The sequence below is a fragment of the Oncorhynchus mykiss genome, chromosome 10 (genome assembly GCF_013265735.2).
Source record: "Oncorhynchus mykiss isolate Arlee chromosome 10, USDA_OmykA_1.1, whole genome shotgun sequence".
Classification (NCBI taxonomy): domain Eukaryota; kingdom Metazoa; phylum Chordata; class Actinopteri; order Salmoniformes; family Salmonidae; genus Oncorhynchus; species Oncorhynchus mykiss.
The window spans coordinates 28,570,027-28,586,216 of NC_048574.1; the positions used below are offsets into that span (position 1 = coordinate 28,570,027).

At 42.9% G+C, this 16,190-nt stretch overlaps 1 protein-coding gene across 1 annotated transcript in view; it reads right to left on the reverse strand.

Annotated features, from left to right (window-relative positions):
- Positions 1-9,406: 9,406 nt before the first annotated feature.
- LOC110533606 (G protein-coupled receptor kinase 6) overlaps positions 9,407-16,190 on the reverse strand; it is a 44,917-nt gene continuing 38,133 nt past the window's right edge. Inside the window, exons 15-16 of the mRNA XM_021617994.2 lie at positions 13,861-13,995; positions 9,407-12,506 (exon numbers count right to left, since the gene is read on the reverse strand). Of these exons, the coding sequence (XP_021473669.2) occupies positions 12,456-12,506; positions 13,861-13,995 (186 nt within the window). The 3' untranslated portion in view covers positions 9,407-12,455. The remainder of the gene's footprint in view (positions 12,507-13,860; positions 13,996-16,190) is intronic.

Here is a 16,190-nt window from a genome sequence, read left to right on the forward strand (position 1 = left end):
TTGTCATGCCCTCTTCACAACTGTCTTGGTGTGTTTGGATCATGTTAGTTCGTTGGTGATGTGGACACCAAGGAACTTAAAACTCTCGACCCGCTCCACTTCAGTCCCATCGATGTTAATGGGGGCCTGTTCGGCCCTCCTTTTCCTATAGTCCACGATCAGTTCCTTCGTCTTGCTAACATTGAGGGAGAGGTTGTTGTTCTGGCACTACACTGCCAGGTCTCTGACCTCCTCCCTGTAGACTGTCTCATCATTGTTGGGGATCTGACCTACCACTGTTGTGTCATCAGTGGTGTTGGAGTCATTCTTGGACACACAGTCATGGGTGAACAGGGAGTACAGGAGGGGACTAAGCACGCACCCCCGAGGGGCCCCAGTTTTGAGGATCAGCGTGGCAGATGTGTTGTTGCCTACCCTTACCATCTGGGAGCGGCCCGTAAGGAAGTCCAGAATGCAGTTTCAGAGGGAGGTGTTCAGTCCCAGGGTCCTTAGTTTAGTGATGAGCTTTGCGGGCCCTATGGTGTTGACCGCTGAACTGTAGTCAATGAAAGCATTCTCACATAGTTGTTCCTTTTGTCCAGGTGGGAAAGGGCAGTGTGGAGTGCGATTGAGAGTAGGTTTAGGGTTTCTGGCATGATGGCGTTGAAGTGAGCCATGGCCAGCCTCTCCAAGCACTTTATGGCTACCGATGTGAGTGCTACGGGGCGGAAATCATTTAGGTAATAATTTAGGCAGGTTACCTTCACACAGGGACTATGGTGGTCTCTGTGAAACATGTAGGTATTACAGTGTCCGCCAGGGAGAGGTAGAAAATGTCAGTGAAGACACTTGCCAGTTGATCCACGCATGCTTTGAGTACACGTCCTGGTAATCCGTCTGGCCCCGCGGCTTTGTGAATGTTGACCTGTTTAAAGGTCTTGATCACATCGACTACGCAGAGTGTGATCATACAGTCGTCCGGAACAGCTGGTGCTCTCATGAATGCTTCAGTGCTGCTTGCCTCGAAGCGAGCATAAAATACATTTTGCTCGTTTGGTAGGCTTGCGTCACTGAGCAGCTCACTGCTGGGTTTCCCTTTGTAGTCTGCAATAGTTTTCAAGCCCTGCCACATCCGAAGAGCGTCAGAGCCGGTGTAGTAGGATTCAATCTTAGTCTTCTTTTGACGCTTTGCCTGTTTAATGGTTCGTCTGAGAGCATAGCAGGATTTCTTATAAGAGTCCGGATTAGTGTCCTGCTCCTTGAAAGCGGCAGCTCTAGCCTTTAGCTCAGTGCAGATGTTGCCAGTAATCCATGGCTTTTGATTGGGAAATGTACTTACAGTCACTGTGGGGATGAAGTCGTCGATGCACTTATTGATGAAGCCAGTGACTGAGGTGGTATACTCCTCAATGCCATTTGATGAATCCCGGAACATATTCCAGTCTGTGCTAGCAAAACAGTCCTGTAGCATAGAATCTGTGTCATCTGATCACTTCCGTATTGAGCGAGTCACTTGTACTTCCTGCTTTAGTTTTTGCTTGTCAGGAGGATAGAATTATGGTCAGATTTGCCAAATGGAGGGCGAGGTAGAGCTTTGTATACGTCTCTGTGTGTGGAGTAAAGGTGGTCTAGAGGTTTTTTTCTGGTTGCATGTGACATTCTGGCAAAAATTAGGTAAAACGGATTCAAGTTTTCCTGCATTAAAGTCCCCAGCCACTTGGAATGCCGCTTCTGGATGAGCATTTTCTTGTTTGCTTATGACCCTATACAGCTTGTTGAGTGTGGTCTTAGTGCCAGCATCGGTTTGTGGTGGTAAATAGACTGCTACGAATAATATATATGAGAACTTTCTTGGTAGATAGTGTGGTCTGCAGCTTATCATGAGGAATTCTACCTCAGTCGAGCAATACCTTGAGACTTCTTTAATATTAGACATCCCGCACCAGCAGTTGTACAAATGGACACACAACCCCGCTCCTCTTACCAGACGTAGCTGCTCTGTCCTGCTGAAACACAGAGAAGCCAGCCAGCTCTATATTATCCATGTTGTCATTCAGCCAAGTCTTGGTGAAACATATATTACAGTTTTTAATATCCCGTTGGTAGGATAGTCTTAATCACAGATTATCCAGTTTGTTTTTCAATAATACCAAGTGTAGTGGTGGTTTACCTTCTTGTCTGCAAATTCTTACAACACACTACGCCCTCCACCCCCTTTTTCTCCGTATTTTCTTTACGTTGATGATGGGGATTTGGGCCTTGTCTCGACAAAGCAGTATTCCCTTCGCGTCCGACTCATTAAAGAAAAAATCTTCATCCAGTTTGAGGTGAGTAATGTTCTGTTCTGATGTCCAGAAGCTCTTTTTGGTCAAAAGAGATGGTAGCAGCAACATTATGTACAAAATGAGTTACAAACAATGCAAAAAAACTAGCAAAATAGCACAGTTGGTTAGGAGCCAGTTAAACGGCAGCCTCCCTATTACATCTTCATTAAAGGAGCTCCGCTTCTGGATGAGAATTTTGTTCTCCTATGGCCAAATACAGCTCACTTATGGCCTTATACAGTTTTTTTGCTTATGGCCTCAGCGAGTTGTATAAGGCCATAAGCAAACAAGAAAATGCTCATTCGGAAGCGGCGCTCCTAGTGGCCGGGGTCTTTAATCCGGGCGCTTATAAAAATATAGGCAACAGAAGCAAGAACAGAAGTATAAGGCTGAGTGACTCACTCATTCCTGGCTTTCATTCAAAATAAGTTATATTATATTGCAGGGTTAAAGACACATTCTTTCTGAATGTCTTTAGCATGCAGTCTCTCCTCTCGCTACAGCTAATGTCATTTGAATAATTATGTAGATTCATATATTTGTAAGGGTTGATGCATTTTTTGTTAGGGCAAATCTGGTCTGTGATATTGAGTTAGAAATGTAAAACTTTAGAGTACTTAAGCCTTGAATACATTGCAAGTTTGCTCTTTTTTGACCATTAGGCTACAATAGGACTCAACTCTGACTGACCGCAGCATCTATCAGTAGTCTAAACTATGGCACAAATTGTGGGATTTTAGGATCCTAGGAAAAATAGGATACTTGTGCCTTACAGTCAATTACATAAACGAAGAGTGGATGTTATCCATCACACAGTGGGAAAGTGCAGCTCAAAACTACAGATAACAGACAACAGCTGTTGTGAAACAATACTTGTGGTTCTTCCTCTATCGCTTCAAGAGGCCTACTGTCCTCCTGGTAATTGTGTGGTTTCAAAGGATAAAGCATCACCTACAGATGGATGTGTGGTTTCAGAGAGAAGCCAGCTGCGAGCCTACAAAAAAATATAAACACCTGTTTTTGCTTTGTCATTATGGGGTATTGTGTGTAGATTGATGAGGGAATAAAATAAAAAATTAAAAAATCTGAATAAGGCTGTAACGTAACAAAATGTTGAAAAAGTAAAGCGGTCTGAATACTTTCCGAATGCAATGTAAATGAATATCACCTTGTAGCACTCACTCCTGAGCAAGGCAGTTAACCCACTGTTCCCCGGGCGCCAAAGACATGGATGTCAATTAAGGCAGCCCCCTGCACCTCTATGATTCAGAGGAGTTGGGTTAAATATGGAAGACACATTTCAGTTCAAGGCATTCAGTTGTACAACTAACTACATATTTCTGATATTTGTGTGTAATCTTTTGTATTGTTAGGTTTTACTGCACTGTTTGAGCTAGAAACATAAGCATTTCGCTGCACCTGCGATAACATCTACAAGATATGTGTACACGACCAATACAATTTGATTTCGGTCTATTATTGAGGGGACTGTACAAATCATCAAGGTCCCCCCCCCACATGGATTGTGTTTTGCTAGGCTGACTTACACTGTGGCCTTAGTGGTCGGATGCAGTGTCAGGCTGAGATGAAGGAAACCCATTTCCCACATATTGAGGAGGAGTGATATTTTCATTTCACAGCAGGGGTTAACCATTATGCGTGTGGGAAATCACAGTGCTATGTGACCTTCGCCTGACTAAACATCCATAAAGTGTCCACGCAGCAAACTAGCGACACAGGATATTTCCAGTATCGTCCTATGGGGAATAGGAGAATGTGGCTTGTATGTGTGTGTCTGTGTGTGTGTGTGACTAACGTGACCTAGTGAGTGAGAGCAATAAAAAATGTAACTTCCCAGTCAGAGACGCTGATCATGTGCTCACTGGCGTGACATCAGTCATTATAACTGTCCATTGTGACTGAGTGTGACTGTGACACGTGGCACATGGAGATGTAATTCAGATAGATACTATCAGTGACACAGCAGCATCAGGGAGGCCAGGCCGGGGCACAATGCAAAGCATTGTGTCGTGACGTTGGGTCCTGCTCACTCTCTCTCCTCCTGAACTTTATTCATGGGTATTTCCCTGGAAGTTGACTCAGGTGAGGTTCTAATTTCCCAGTAAATGGAGAATACCTCAGGGCACAACATGCGGTCTTCCCGAATGGCACCCTATTACCTATTTACTGCATTACTTTTGACCAGGGCCCATAGGGTAGGGGCCACTTGGGACGCAGTCATAGAGAGTGACTCAGAAGGCTAATGAAATGTAGTGTCTCTTCCATAGAAATCTAACGCTCAGTGGTTTTAGTTTCTTATTATTTATTGGTTGCAAAGAGACTTGATGCACACTAAGTGAATCACACTAAGTGATATAGTCTGAAGAAGAGTCGCCACCTAGATACATAGGTCTCTAAGACAATCCCTAGCCTTGCCCCATCCACATGATGGAACACTGTTGGTTTCGGCAGCCCTCCATGGCCTTGGTTAATGCACAGACACCAAATATCAGTGTGAGCCATAACCAGCTCTCTTATCACCCTGATAGGAGGGTGATAAGGGAATGTGTTTCTCATGTGTTGTTGTACCTACAATAACAATATGGACATATCCCAATCAAAAACCCTGGATGAACGGAGATATGCGTACAACGCTGCGAGCCCGTACCGCAGCGGTCAATGTCAGCAGAACAAACTGATGACGCGGTGTAATACTATCGCTGCACCATCAAGAGTGTCCTGACTGGTTGCATCACGGACTGGTACGGGAATAGTTCCATCCACAACCACAAGGTCCTCCAGAGGGTGGTGAAGTACATCACTGGGACCGTGCTACCACCCATCCAGGAAGGCACACAGCATCTTCAAGGACCCCACACACCCGAGCCATGAGCTGTTTTCTCCCTTATTGTAGGGCAGACGGTATTGGAGAAGTCTGCTAACAACAGGCTCAGAGACCATTTCTATCTACAAGCCATCAGACTGCTGAAAACTTGAACTGGACTGACCACCTGCTTGGATTCTGTGCACCTTAGCACGCATGCACTCACTCAAGCACCCACCCACACAGACATAGAGATATACAATACATGATCAAAAGTATGTGGACACGTCATCGAACATCTCATTCCAGTTGCAGATAGCACAATGCAGATTAATGAAACATTTAAGTGTGACAAATGTGCAAAACATTTAAAAATCAGGAAGGGGGCAAATACTTTTTCACAGCACTGTAGGTGATACAGATGAACGTGATTGAATGGAGACAAACATTTGAATTAAAAGGGTTTGTTCAAAAACGTTGTTCAAATGCTGTAAAATCTTTAAGGTCTCTATACCTGAAGGGACTGCAGCTGTGCCTAAATATGGGTTTTTGCTGTGCTCTACATCATCATAGTCATCTGCTCTAATCACTGACTGACTGACTTCACACATAAACCTTCAGCCGTTGAGAGGGGAGGAGAGTTGGGAGACGGGATAGATAGGGTGGTTCTGGTGTTATACTGTATGCTTCAGGGTTGTTGTGGAGAGAGAAATAGAGACTAAGAGAGAGAGAGTGATTAAGTGGATAGACGGGTGCCAATCACACACTCCCAATCAGCCAATGTCTAAGTAAAAACAATACATTCAACGTCCTTGATGATCCACAACTGGGAGAGAAAAAGACAAACACATTGCATTGCATAGGCTGTCTCTCTCTCTCTCTCTCTCTTTCTTTCTTTCTCTCCTGATGCGTACAACACGAGCAACACCCCAGCCTACCCTGATGATACATTCATGCCATAAAGACAGTCTGCACCAGGCCTCCTTTCAATATTAAAAAACAGAAGTCTATTTCAAGCATTTATTTATTTTAGATCCCTCTTACAGAGGGTTGCCTGGCAACAGCGGGGAGGCTGGTGAGGAGTGAGAGAGAGGAAAAAGAGAGAGGTGTGAGGGAGGGAGGGGCACAGATGATGGTTTGGAGAAGAGGAGAGCCAGACAGATGAAGGCTTTATCAGTACTGTATTGGTGAAAATAAGTGCTGGGACAGAGAGACTCTCTGGTAGAATAGCATGCAGTGATGTGGGAGCTACACAATACACATCATGATCCTACGGGGAGAAATGGTTCAAATGGACGGTGGGTACCAACACCTGAGTAGCCTGACGCTTATAATGTCAGGTGATGCACCTGCGGCACCAATGAAGTGCAGCTTTACTCCAAATTAATTATCCCTCCAACTTTTCGCGAAAATCTGATGCCCAAATGAATGCAGGTGCAGCAGAGGTCATTTGCAATCCCGCTCTCGTGATTGGTAGCCCTACCTGAGATTCATAAGCCCAATAGCTGCCCTCAGATCAGAGGGATTTTCCTTTGGTCTAATGGTTAAAACTTAATTTTGGTTCTCGAGCGAGAGCTACCGGTTACAAATCCCACCTGTCACACAGGCAACTGTCATCTACACTGAACAAAAATATAACAAGAGATGTAAAGTGTTGGTCCCATGTTTCATGTGTTGAAATAAAAGATCCCAGAAATTGTCCATATGCACAAAAAGCTTATCACTTTCACATTTTGTGCAGAAATGTGTTTACATTCTTGTTAGTGAGCATTTCTCCTTTGCCAAGATAATCCATCCACATGACAGGTGTGGCATATCAAGAAGCTGAATAAACAGCATGATCATTATACAGGTGCACCTTGTGCTGGGGACAATAAAAGGCCACTCTACAATGTGCTGTTTTGTCATACAACAGTGCCTCAGATGTCTGAAGTTTTGAGGAAGCATGCAATTGGCATGCTGACTACAGGAATTTCTGTCTGTAATAAAGCACTTATGTAGGGAAAAATGTATTCTGAATGGCTGGACCAGGTTCCCCAGTGGGTGGGCCTATGCACTCCCACTGGGGAGCCAGGTCCAGCCATGATTGCGACCCTGCCCAGCCATGTGAAATCCATAGATTAGGGCCTAATGAATGTATTTGAATTGACTGATTTCCTCATATGAACTGTAACTGAGTAAAATCGTTGAAATTGTTGCATGTTGGATTAATATTTTTGTTTGTTTGCAAGATTGAATTACACAAGACACGCCAAAGCTAAACAAAACAAGTTTTATTGAAGTAAAATACTTTGTTACATGGAGGTCCGGATTGACTGGCCATGACTAATGTACATTTTCACAGGCACCTACGGAGACAGGTTAGAGGCAGACAGTACGAGTTGATAGAAGGGAAAGAGAGAGAGAACAAAAGAGCTCAAACAAACATCACATCAGAGTGATACATAGCATGTACATGGCACATGTTCACATCTTCCTCATTATTATCGTCAACGAGCCACTTTCATCATTATCAACATATGATCTTGATCATCATCCTCTCGGTTGCTTCCATTTGGCATATAAACACAGTAGGACAACAGAGACCTACGTACTGGTCTCTAGTGACACACAGTACGACATTTGGCCTTGCAGAAGACAGTGTGGGAAGGCAATGGAGTCAGAGGAAGTTAACACGAATAAAGTCTCCAACCTTCCTGAGTTCAGGGAGGTATCACACATGCAACGTAACAAAAGTGGGGAAGTGGACTTAGATACAATAGATCAGACAAAGAATACTAAGGGCTTGATTTAATATGGTATTTAAAGGATATACAGTGGGGCAAAAAAAGTATTTAGTCAGCCACCAATTGTGCTCCCACTTAAAAAGATGAGAGGCCTGTAATTTTCACACTTCAACTATGACAGACAAAATGAGAAAAAAAATCCAGCAAATCACATTGTAGGATTTTTAATGAATTTATTTGCAAATTATGGTGGAAAATAAGTATTTGGTCACCTACAAACAAGCAAGATAACAACTTCTTTAAGAGGCTCCTCTGTCCTCCACTCGTTACCTGTATTAAATGGCACTTGTTTGAACTTGTTATCAGTATAAAAGACACCTGTCCACAACCTCAAACAGTCACACTCCAAACTCCACTATGGCCAAGACCAAAGAGTTGTCAAAGGACACCAGAAACAAAATTGTAGACCTGCACCAGGCTGGGAAGACTGAATCTGCAATAGGTAAGCAGCTTGGTTTGAAGAAATCAAGAAATCAACTGTGGGAGCAATTATTAGGAAATGGAAGACATACAAGACCACTGATAATCTCCCTCGATCTGGGGCTCCACGTAAGATCTCACCCCGTGGGGTCAAAATGATCACAAGAACGATGAGCAAAAATCCCAGAACCACACGGGGGGACCTAGTGAATGACCTGCAGAGAGCTGGGACCAAAGTAACATAGCCTAACATCAGTAACACACTACGCCGCCAGGGAATCAAATGCTGCAGTGCCAGACGTGTCCCCCTGCTTAAGCCAGTACATGTCCAGGCCCGTCTGAAGTTTGCTAGAGAGCATTTGAATGATCCAGAACAAGATTGGGAGAATGTCATATGGTCAGATGAAACCAAAATATAACCTTTTGGTAAAAACTTAACTCGTCATGTTTGGAGGACAAAGAATGCTGAGTTGCATCCAAAGAACACCATACCTACTGTGAAGCATGGGGGTGGAAACATCATGCTTTGGGGCTGTTTTTCTGCAAAGGGACCAGGACGACTGATCCGTGTAAAGGAAAGAATGAATGGGGCCATGTATCGTGAGATTTTGAGTGAAAACCTCCTTCCATCAGCAAGGGCATTGAAGATGAAACGTGGCTGGGTCTTTCAGCATGACAATGATCCCAAACACACCGCCCGGGCAACGAAGGAGTGGCTTCGTAAGAAGCATTTCAAGGTCCTGGAGTGGCCTAGCCAGTCTCCAGATCTCAACCCCATAGAAAATCTTTGGAGGGAGTTGAAAGTCCGTGTTGCCCAGCAACAGCCCCAAAACATCACTGCTCTAGAGGAGATCTGCATGGAGGAACGGGCCAAAATACCAGCAACAGTGTGTAAAAACCTTGTGAAGACTTACAGAAAACGTTTGACCTCTGTCATTGCCAACAAAGGGTATATAACAAAGTATTGAGATAAACTTTTGTTATTTACCAAATACTTTTTTTCCACCATAATTTGCAAATAAATTCATAAAAAATCCTACAAATGTGATTTTCTGGAAGAAAAAAAATCTCATTTTGTCTGTCATAGTTGAAGTGTACCTATGATGAAAATTACAGGCCTCTCATCTTTTTAAGTGGGAGAACTTGCGCAATTGGTGGCTAACTAAATACTTTTTTGCCCCACTGTATGGACTTTCAGATACTTTTTCCCCCTCCACCTCATACTCAAACATGTTCTCCAAGTGAAGTGTAACACAAAGTGTGCCTCCAAGGTGTGAGGGCTTAGTGCAGTTTGAACATAGTTGACAAAATGTCAAGCGTATGGCGGCACACCAAAAACATTTACAGAACACAGAACACTGAAAGCAGTTTGGAAGCGAACACATTGGTAAAAACATTGAGCACATGATAAAAAAATAAATAACTGAAATAAAACGTAGAAGTATTGTACAGGTAGATAAAGATGGCAGGATAATGTTAGGAAGGATGCACCTTACTAAAGACACGACCAGTTTTACTGCCTAGCATTAGCATAGCCTAGCATTTCAGTTCAGCACATGGTCCACCAAATAGCTTTTTACAGCTGCTGTAGCTCACCAGAAAGGCTTGTAGAAAGAATCACAGAAGGTGTGTAACACAATATAACAAACACACAGATAAACATTAAAAGCGTAAGTAAATGTCCCTGAACCCTTTGAAGTCAAAGTAAGGTATGTGACACACGAACTGGACAAGGCCATGACTTGACTGTCTGGCACTAACAGACGTTAACTGCCATTTTCACTTCACAGATAGTCTTTTCACATAGGGAACAGCGCTATAGTATTTAACTGACATTCCAAACTTTGAACAAGCATATCTCCTGTCCCGTTTGAGCTTGAATTGTTGTTACTAATTGGCCCAAGGGGATGCAGCATCATTAGTGGGGACAACGTGTTTACCGTTGCCTTGTTTTGATTTACATTTGATTGAGTTGAGAAATCAACAAAAAATGTCACCATGTCATTGGATTTAGATTAAAAGTTGGGTGAAAAAAAGTACAGAATTCCCTGACGTTGCTGACTTCTTGCAAATCCAATCAGTTTCCACGGTGATTCAACGTCATCACATAGATTTCTTTGTTGTTGTTGAATTCAGTTATTGCCCAGTGGGTCTATTCCATTCTTTACAGAGTTAAAAATCAAGTATATGTTTGGTAAATTGAACTGTTCTCATACCCACTGTCAAAACCTGTTGCTTTGTGCTCTCCTGTTGGGCTTGGAATACTAACAGAGATTTAGACATCCTCCAGATGTTCCGAGAACGTTCCAAGAACTCCCTTGTACAGTAGCACGTTCACTCATCATGACCAGGACAGAGCCTAGTACAGGGTTCCTCAAACTAGGTCCTGGGGATCCCAAGGCATTCTCGTATGGGTTTTTGCCCTTCCACTACACAGCTGATTCAAATAATCAACGAATCATCAAGCTTTGATTATTTGAATCAGCTGTATAATGCTAGGGCAAAAACCAAAACATGTAACCCCGCTGGTCCCCAGGACAGAGTTTATGAAACACTGGTCTAGTGGTTATGGTAAAATATGGACACACACAAAACATCAGTGCATTGCAAGAAGAAAGTGTCAGAGGTGTGACATGGATGCAGACAGACAGAGAGGCCCTCCCTCCTCTCTCAATGTGTAAACCTGACTCAGGAGCACATTGTAAAGAAAAGTCATAATAATCCGACTAGAAGTCCTGCCCTAGTATCACGGTGGAGCTGTTGTTGTTGTGGTTTTAACTTTATACCGGTTAAAAAAAGTCATATGGCTAAATAAACAAAAGTAGCATAACTTTACACAGTACAGTACGGTATTGACTGGAATGTAGACAAGTTCATCTGAGAATCACACACAATAAAACAACATTTCAATGAGAGATGGGGATGGTAAGAGGAGTTTTGGAAGTCTCTTTCACTTCCGTTGGGAGTGCAGAGGTTTCCATGGAGATGGCTTAACCTCTCCGTAACCTCTCCCTTCCCCTTTGACCCCTCTTCCTCAGTCTGATAGAGTCTGGTCAGGAGGGTTCAGCGGGGGATAACATAGTCTGTCAGGGAGCTCAGTCCTATTATAGTCCCACATCCGCAAGGAGAATCCCACTGAGTGACATAATGCACAGACACACATCAGCATGGCAAAGGAACACATGAGGTACAACAGCGGCAGAGGAGACAGGAGAGAGAGAGAGAGAGAGGCAGCATGGTCTGAAGCACCTTGAATGGGAAGGACTTAATTATTCAAATATTTTGAGGATTAAAACAAACCAGTTTGGTCATAAGTGCACCGCTAAATTAAACTCAGGAGCTCTGTGACAAAAGTGTAGCAATCTAGAGGATGCCATGGTAGAGGAAACTCCAAGGCCATTCTCGGCTATCCACGTGTTACAAAAAGGTCCCTTTTGGCAATTGAATTACTGTACTATAACGCAGGGCGTTTTTAGAAAATTCCCTTCTCTAGCTCATAATGTGGTTGGGAACTAACATGCTTTTTTACCTAAACCCAGATTCTTAGGAAGACACATTTAGGACTTTAGAGGTCACATATATGGTACACTTCTATGCACTTGTGCACTTACATATGTATCATATCTATTTGGCTTACATCAAATGTCTCTAGATAGAACCCTAAAATGTACATATCACCTCATACTAAGAGTTCACCTCAGTCTTCAATTGCCTTTTAAGCCTACGCTTCACACAAATATCCTAATTTGATTGTCTAGAATTGCACGAAGTAAATATTAATAATATATATTTTGAATATACATTTCAAATAAAATAAAAATTGTTCGCAATCTGAGCCCCGTCACCACTTTTTATAAGACAAAGAAAAGAGGCCTGCGATATCGGCTGAGAACAACATCAACAAATGAGATGTGGGGGTGACAGTATGGTCACAGCTGTTGTTGCCATGCATGAAAATGTGGACGGATTCTGAATCATGATTACATTTAAATAACATGGACTTTATGGCTATATATTGAAAATATACATGCCAATATTTATATAGAACTATCTTAAAAATACAAATGTGCAAAATTTGTAAACAAATGAGATCCTCTGTGAGGCTGGGATGAGGGTGCTCAGTCACAGCCTGGTGGGCTCCTCATCACTGTCGCTGCAGTTTCCACAGCAGTCCTGACAGAGGGCGACAGAGAGCAGGCAATTATCAGGAGGCCCAAAGATAAGTTAATGAGGACAAGTATTGATAAGGAGACAGGAAACCATAATGTAAGCTTCAGGAGCATGATCTGACAATTCATCTCGATGGTTGTACAGTCGTCTCAAATAAAACTGTTACTCTGGACCCTGATCACTCTTGACGAACATATCAAGAATATTTCCATATTCCTAACATTGCAAAAATCTGAAACTTTTTGTCCAAAAATAATGCAGAAAAGCTAAGCCATGCTTCTGTCACTTCTAGGTTAGACTACTGCAATGCTCTACTCTCCGGTCTACCCGGATAAAACACTAAATAAACTTCAGTTAGTGCTAAACACAGATACTAGAATCTTGACTAGAACCAAACATTAGCTCATAATACTCCAGTGCTAGCTTCTCTACACTGGCTTCCTGTTAAGGCAAGGGCTGATTTCAAGGTTTTACTGCTAACCTACAAAGCTTTACATGGACTGGCTCCTACCCATCTCTCCAATTTGGTCCTGCCGTACATACCTACACGTACGTCACAAGACGCAGGCCTCATTATCCCTAGGATTTCTAAGCAAACAGCTGAAGGCAGGGTTTTCTCCTATAGAGCTCAATTGTTATGGAATGATCTGCCTATCCATGTGAGACCGAGACTCGTTCTCGACCTTTCAGTCTTTACTGAATACTCATCTCTTCAGTAGGTCCTATGATTGAGTGTGCAAAGGTGTGCAAAGGTGAACGGCAAGGCTCTGGAGTGACGAACCGCCCTGCTGTCTCTGCCTTGCCAGCTCCCCTCTCTCCACTGCGATTCTCTGCCTCTGACCTATTACGGGGGCTGCGTCACTGGTTTACGAGTGCTCTTCCATGCCATCCCTAGGAGGGGTGCATCACGTCGTGCCAGGCTTTTTTCGCTATACTCGACTTGAGTGGTTGAGTCACTGACGTGATCTTCCCGTCGGGTTTTGCGCCCCCTCGGGCTTGTGCGGTTGTGGAGATCTTCGTAGGCTATACTCAGCCTTGTCTCAGGGTAATAAGTTGGTGATCTGTTGATATCCCTCTATTGGTGTTGGGGCTGTGCTTTGGCAAAGTTGGCGGGGTTATATCCAGCCTGGTTGGCCTTGTCCGAAGGTATCTTCGGACAGGGACACAGTGACAGCCTCCAGTATCTATGCTGCAATAGTCTATGTGCCGGGGGGCTAGGGTCAGTCTGTCCTATTTGGTGAAATGCTCCTGTCTTATCTGGTGTCCTGTGTGAATGTATGTACGATATCTCCCTCTTCTCTTCTGTGTGACACACACAACGCTGATGTTCTAGGTTTAATAAGGTTGATGATCTAACCTGTCTCCCAAAAAGCCTCTGTAGCAGCCCCTGTTTAGGAGCAGGCGAGGGCTGTCCTCTCCAGTCCAGGTCCGGGGGAACTGTCCCATCCGTATGAAACACGTTGAGCTCCTGAAAGCACTCGGACTCAATCATCTGGAACCAGAAAAAACAATCTGATCACAACCTCAAACCCCAAATCCATAGTTTAACAGCTTCACTGATAAAGGGACATGCCAAGGTAAATAACAGCTTCACTGATAAAGGGACATGTCAAGGTAAATAACAGCTTCACTGATAAAGGGACATGTCAAGGTAAATAACAGCTTCACTGATAAAGGGACATGTCAAGGTAAATAACAGCTTCACTGATAAAGGGACATGTCAGGGTAAATTACAGCTTCACTGATAAAGGGACATGTCAAGGTAAATTACAGCTTCACTGATAAAGGGACATGTCAGGGTAAATTACAGCTTCACTGATAAAGGGACATGTCAGGGTAAATAACAGCTTCACTGATAAAGGGACATGTCAAGGTAAATTACAGCTTCACTGATAAAGGGACATGTCAAGGTAAATAACAGCTTCACTGATAAAGGGACATGTCAGGGTAAATAACAGCTTCACTGATAAAGGGAAATGTCAAGGTAAATAACAGCTTCACTGATAAAGGGACATGTCAAGGTAAATAACAGCTTCACTGATAAAGGGACATGCCAAGGTAAATAACAGCTTCACTGATAAAGGGACATGTCAGGGTAAATAACAGCTTCACTGATAAAGGGACATGTCAAGGTAAATAACAGCTTCACTGATAAAGGGACATGTCAAGGTAAATAACAGCTTCACTGATAAAGGGACATGTCAGGGTAAATTACAGCTTCACTGATAAAGGGACATGTCAGGGTAAATAACAGCTTCACTGATAAAGGGAAATGTCAAGGTAAATAACAGCTTCACTGATAAAGGGACATGTCAGGGTAAATTACAGCTTCACTGATAAAGGGACATGTCAGGGTAAATAACAGCTTCACTGATAAAGGGACATGTCAAGGTAAATTACAGCTTCACTGATAAAGGGACATGTCAGGGTAAATAACAGCTTCACTGATAAAGGGACATGTCAAGGTAAATAACAGCTTCACTGATAAAGGGACATGTCAGGGTAAATAACAGCTTCACTGATAAAGGGACATGTCAGGGTAAATAACAGCTTCACTGATAAAGGGACATGTCAAGGTAAATAACAGCTTCACTGATAAAGGGACATGTCAAGGTAAATAACAGCTTCACTGATGAAGGGAAATGTCAAGGTAAATAACAGCTTCACTGATAAAGGGACATGTCAAGGTAAATAACAGCTTCACTGATAAAGGGACATGTCAAGGTAAATAACAGCTTCACTGATAAAGGGACATGTCAGGGTAAATTACAGCTTCACTGATAAAGGGACATGTCAAGGTAAATTACAGCTTCACTGATAAAGGGACATGTCAGGGTAAATTACAGCTTCACTGATAAAGGGACATGTCAGGGTAAATAACAGCTTCACTGATAAAGGGACATGTCAAGGTAAATTACAGCTTCACTGATAAAGGGACATGTCAAGGTAAATAACAGCTTCACTGATAAAGGGACATGTCAGGGTAAATAACAGCTTCACTGATAAAGGGACATGTCAAGGTAAATAACAGCTTCACTGATAAAGGGAAATGTCAAGGTAAATAACAGCTTCACTGATAAAGGGACATGTCAAGGTAAATAACAGCTTCACTGATAAAGGGACATGCCAAGGTAAATAACAGCTTCACTGATAAAGGGACATGTCAAGGTAAATAACAGCTTCACTGATAAAGGGACATGTCAAGGTAAATAACAGCTTCACTGATAAAGGGACATGTCAGGGTAAATTACAGCTTCACTGATAAAGGGACATGTCAGGGTAAATAACAGCTTCACTGATAAAGGGAAATGTCAAGGTAAATAACAGCTTCACTGATAAAGGGACATGTCAAGGTAAATAACAGCTTCACTGATAAAGGGACATGTCAGGGTAAATAACAGCTTCACTGATAAAGGGACATGTCAAGGTAAATTACAGCTTCACTGATAAAGGGACATGTCAGGGTAAATTACAGCTTCACTGATAAAGGGACATGTCAAGGTAAATTACAGCTTCACTGATAAAGGGACATGTCAAGGTAAAAGACTTTGAGACGGCGTACTAAACGGCACCCTATTACCTACAGTGCATTACTTGGGCCCTGGTCAAAAGTACTGGACTACATAGGGAATAGGGTGCTTTTTGGGATGCACACAGAGTGTTTTTTGCCAGGATATTGATCAGAAC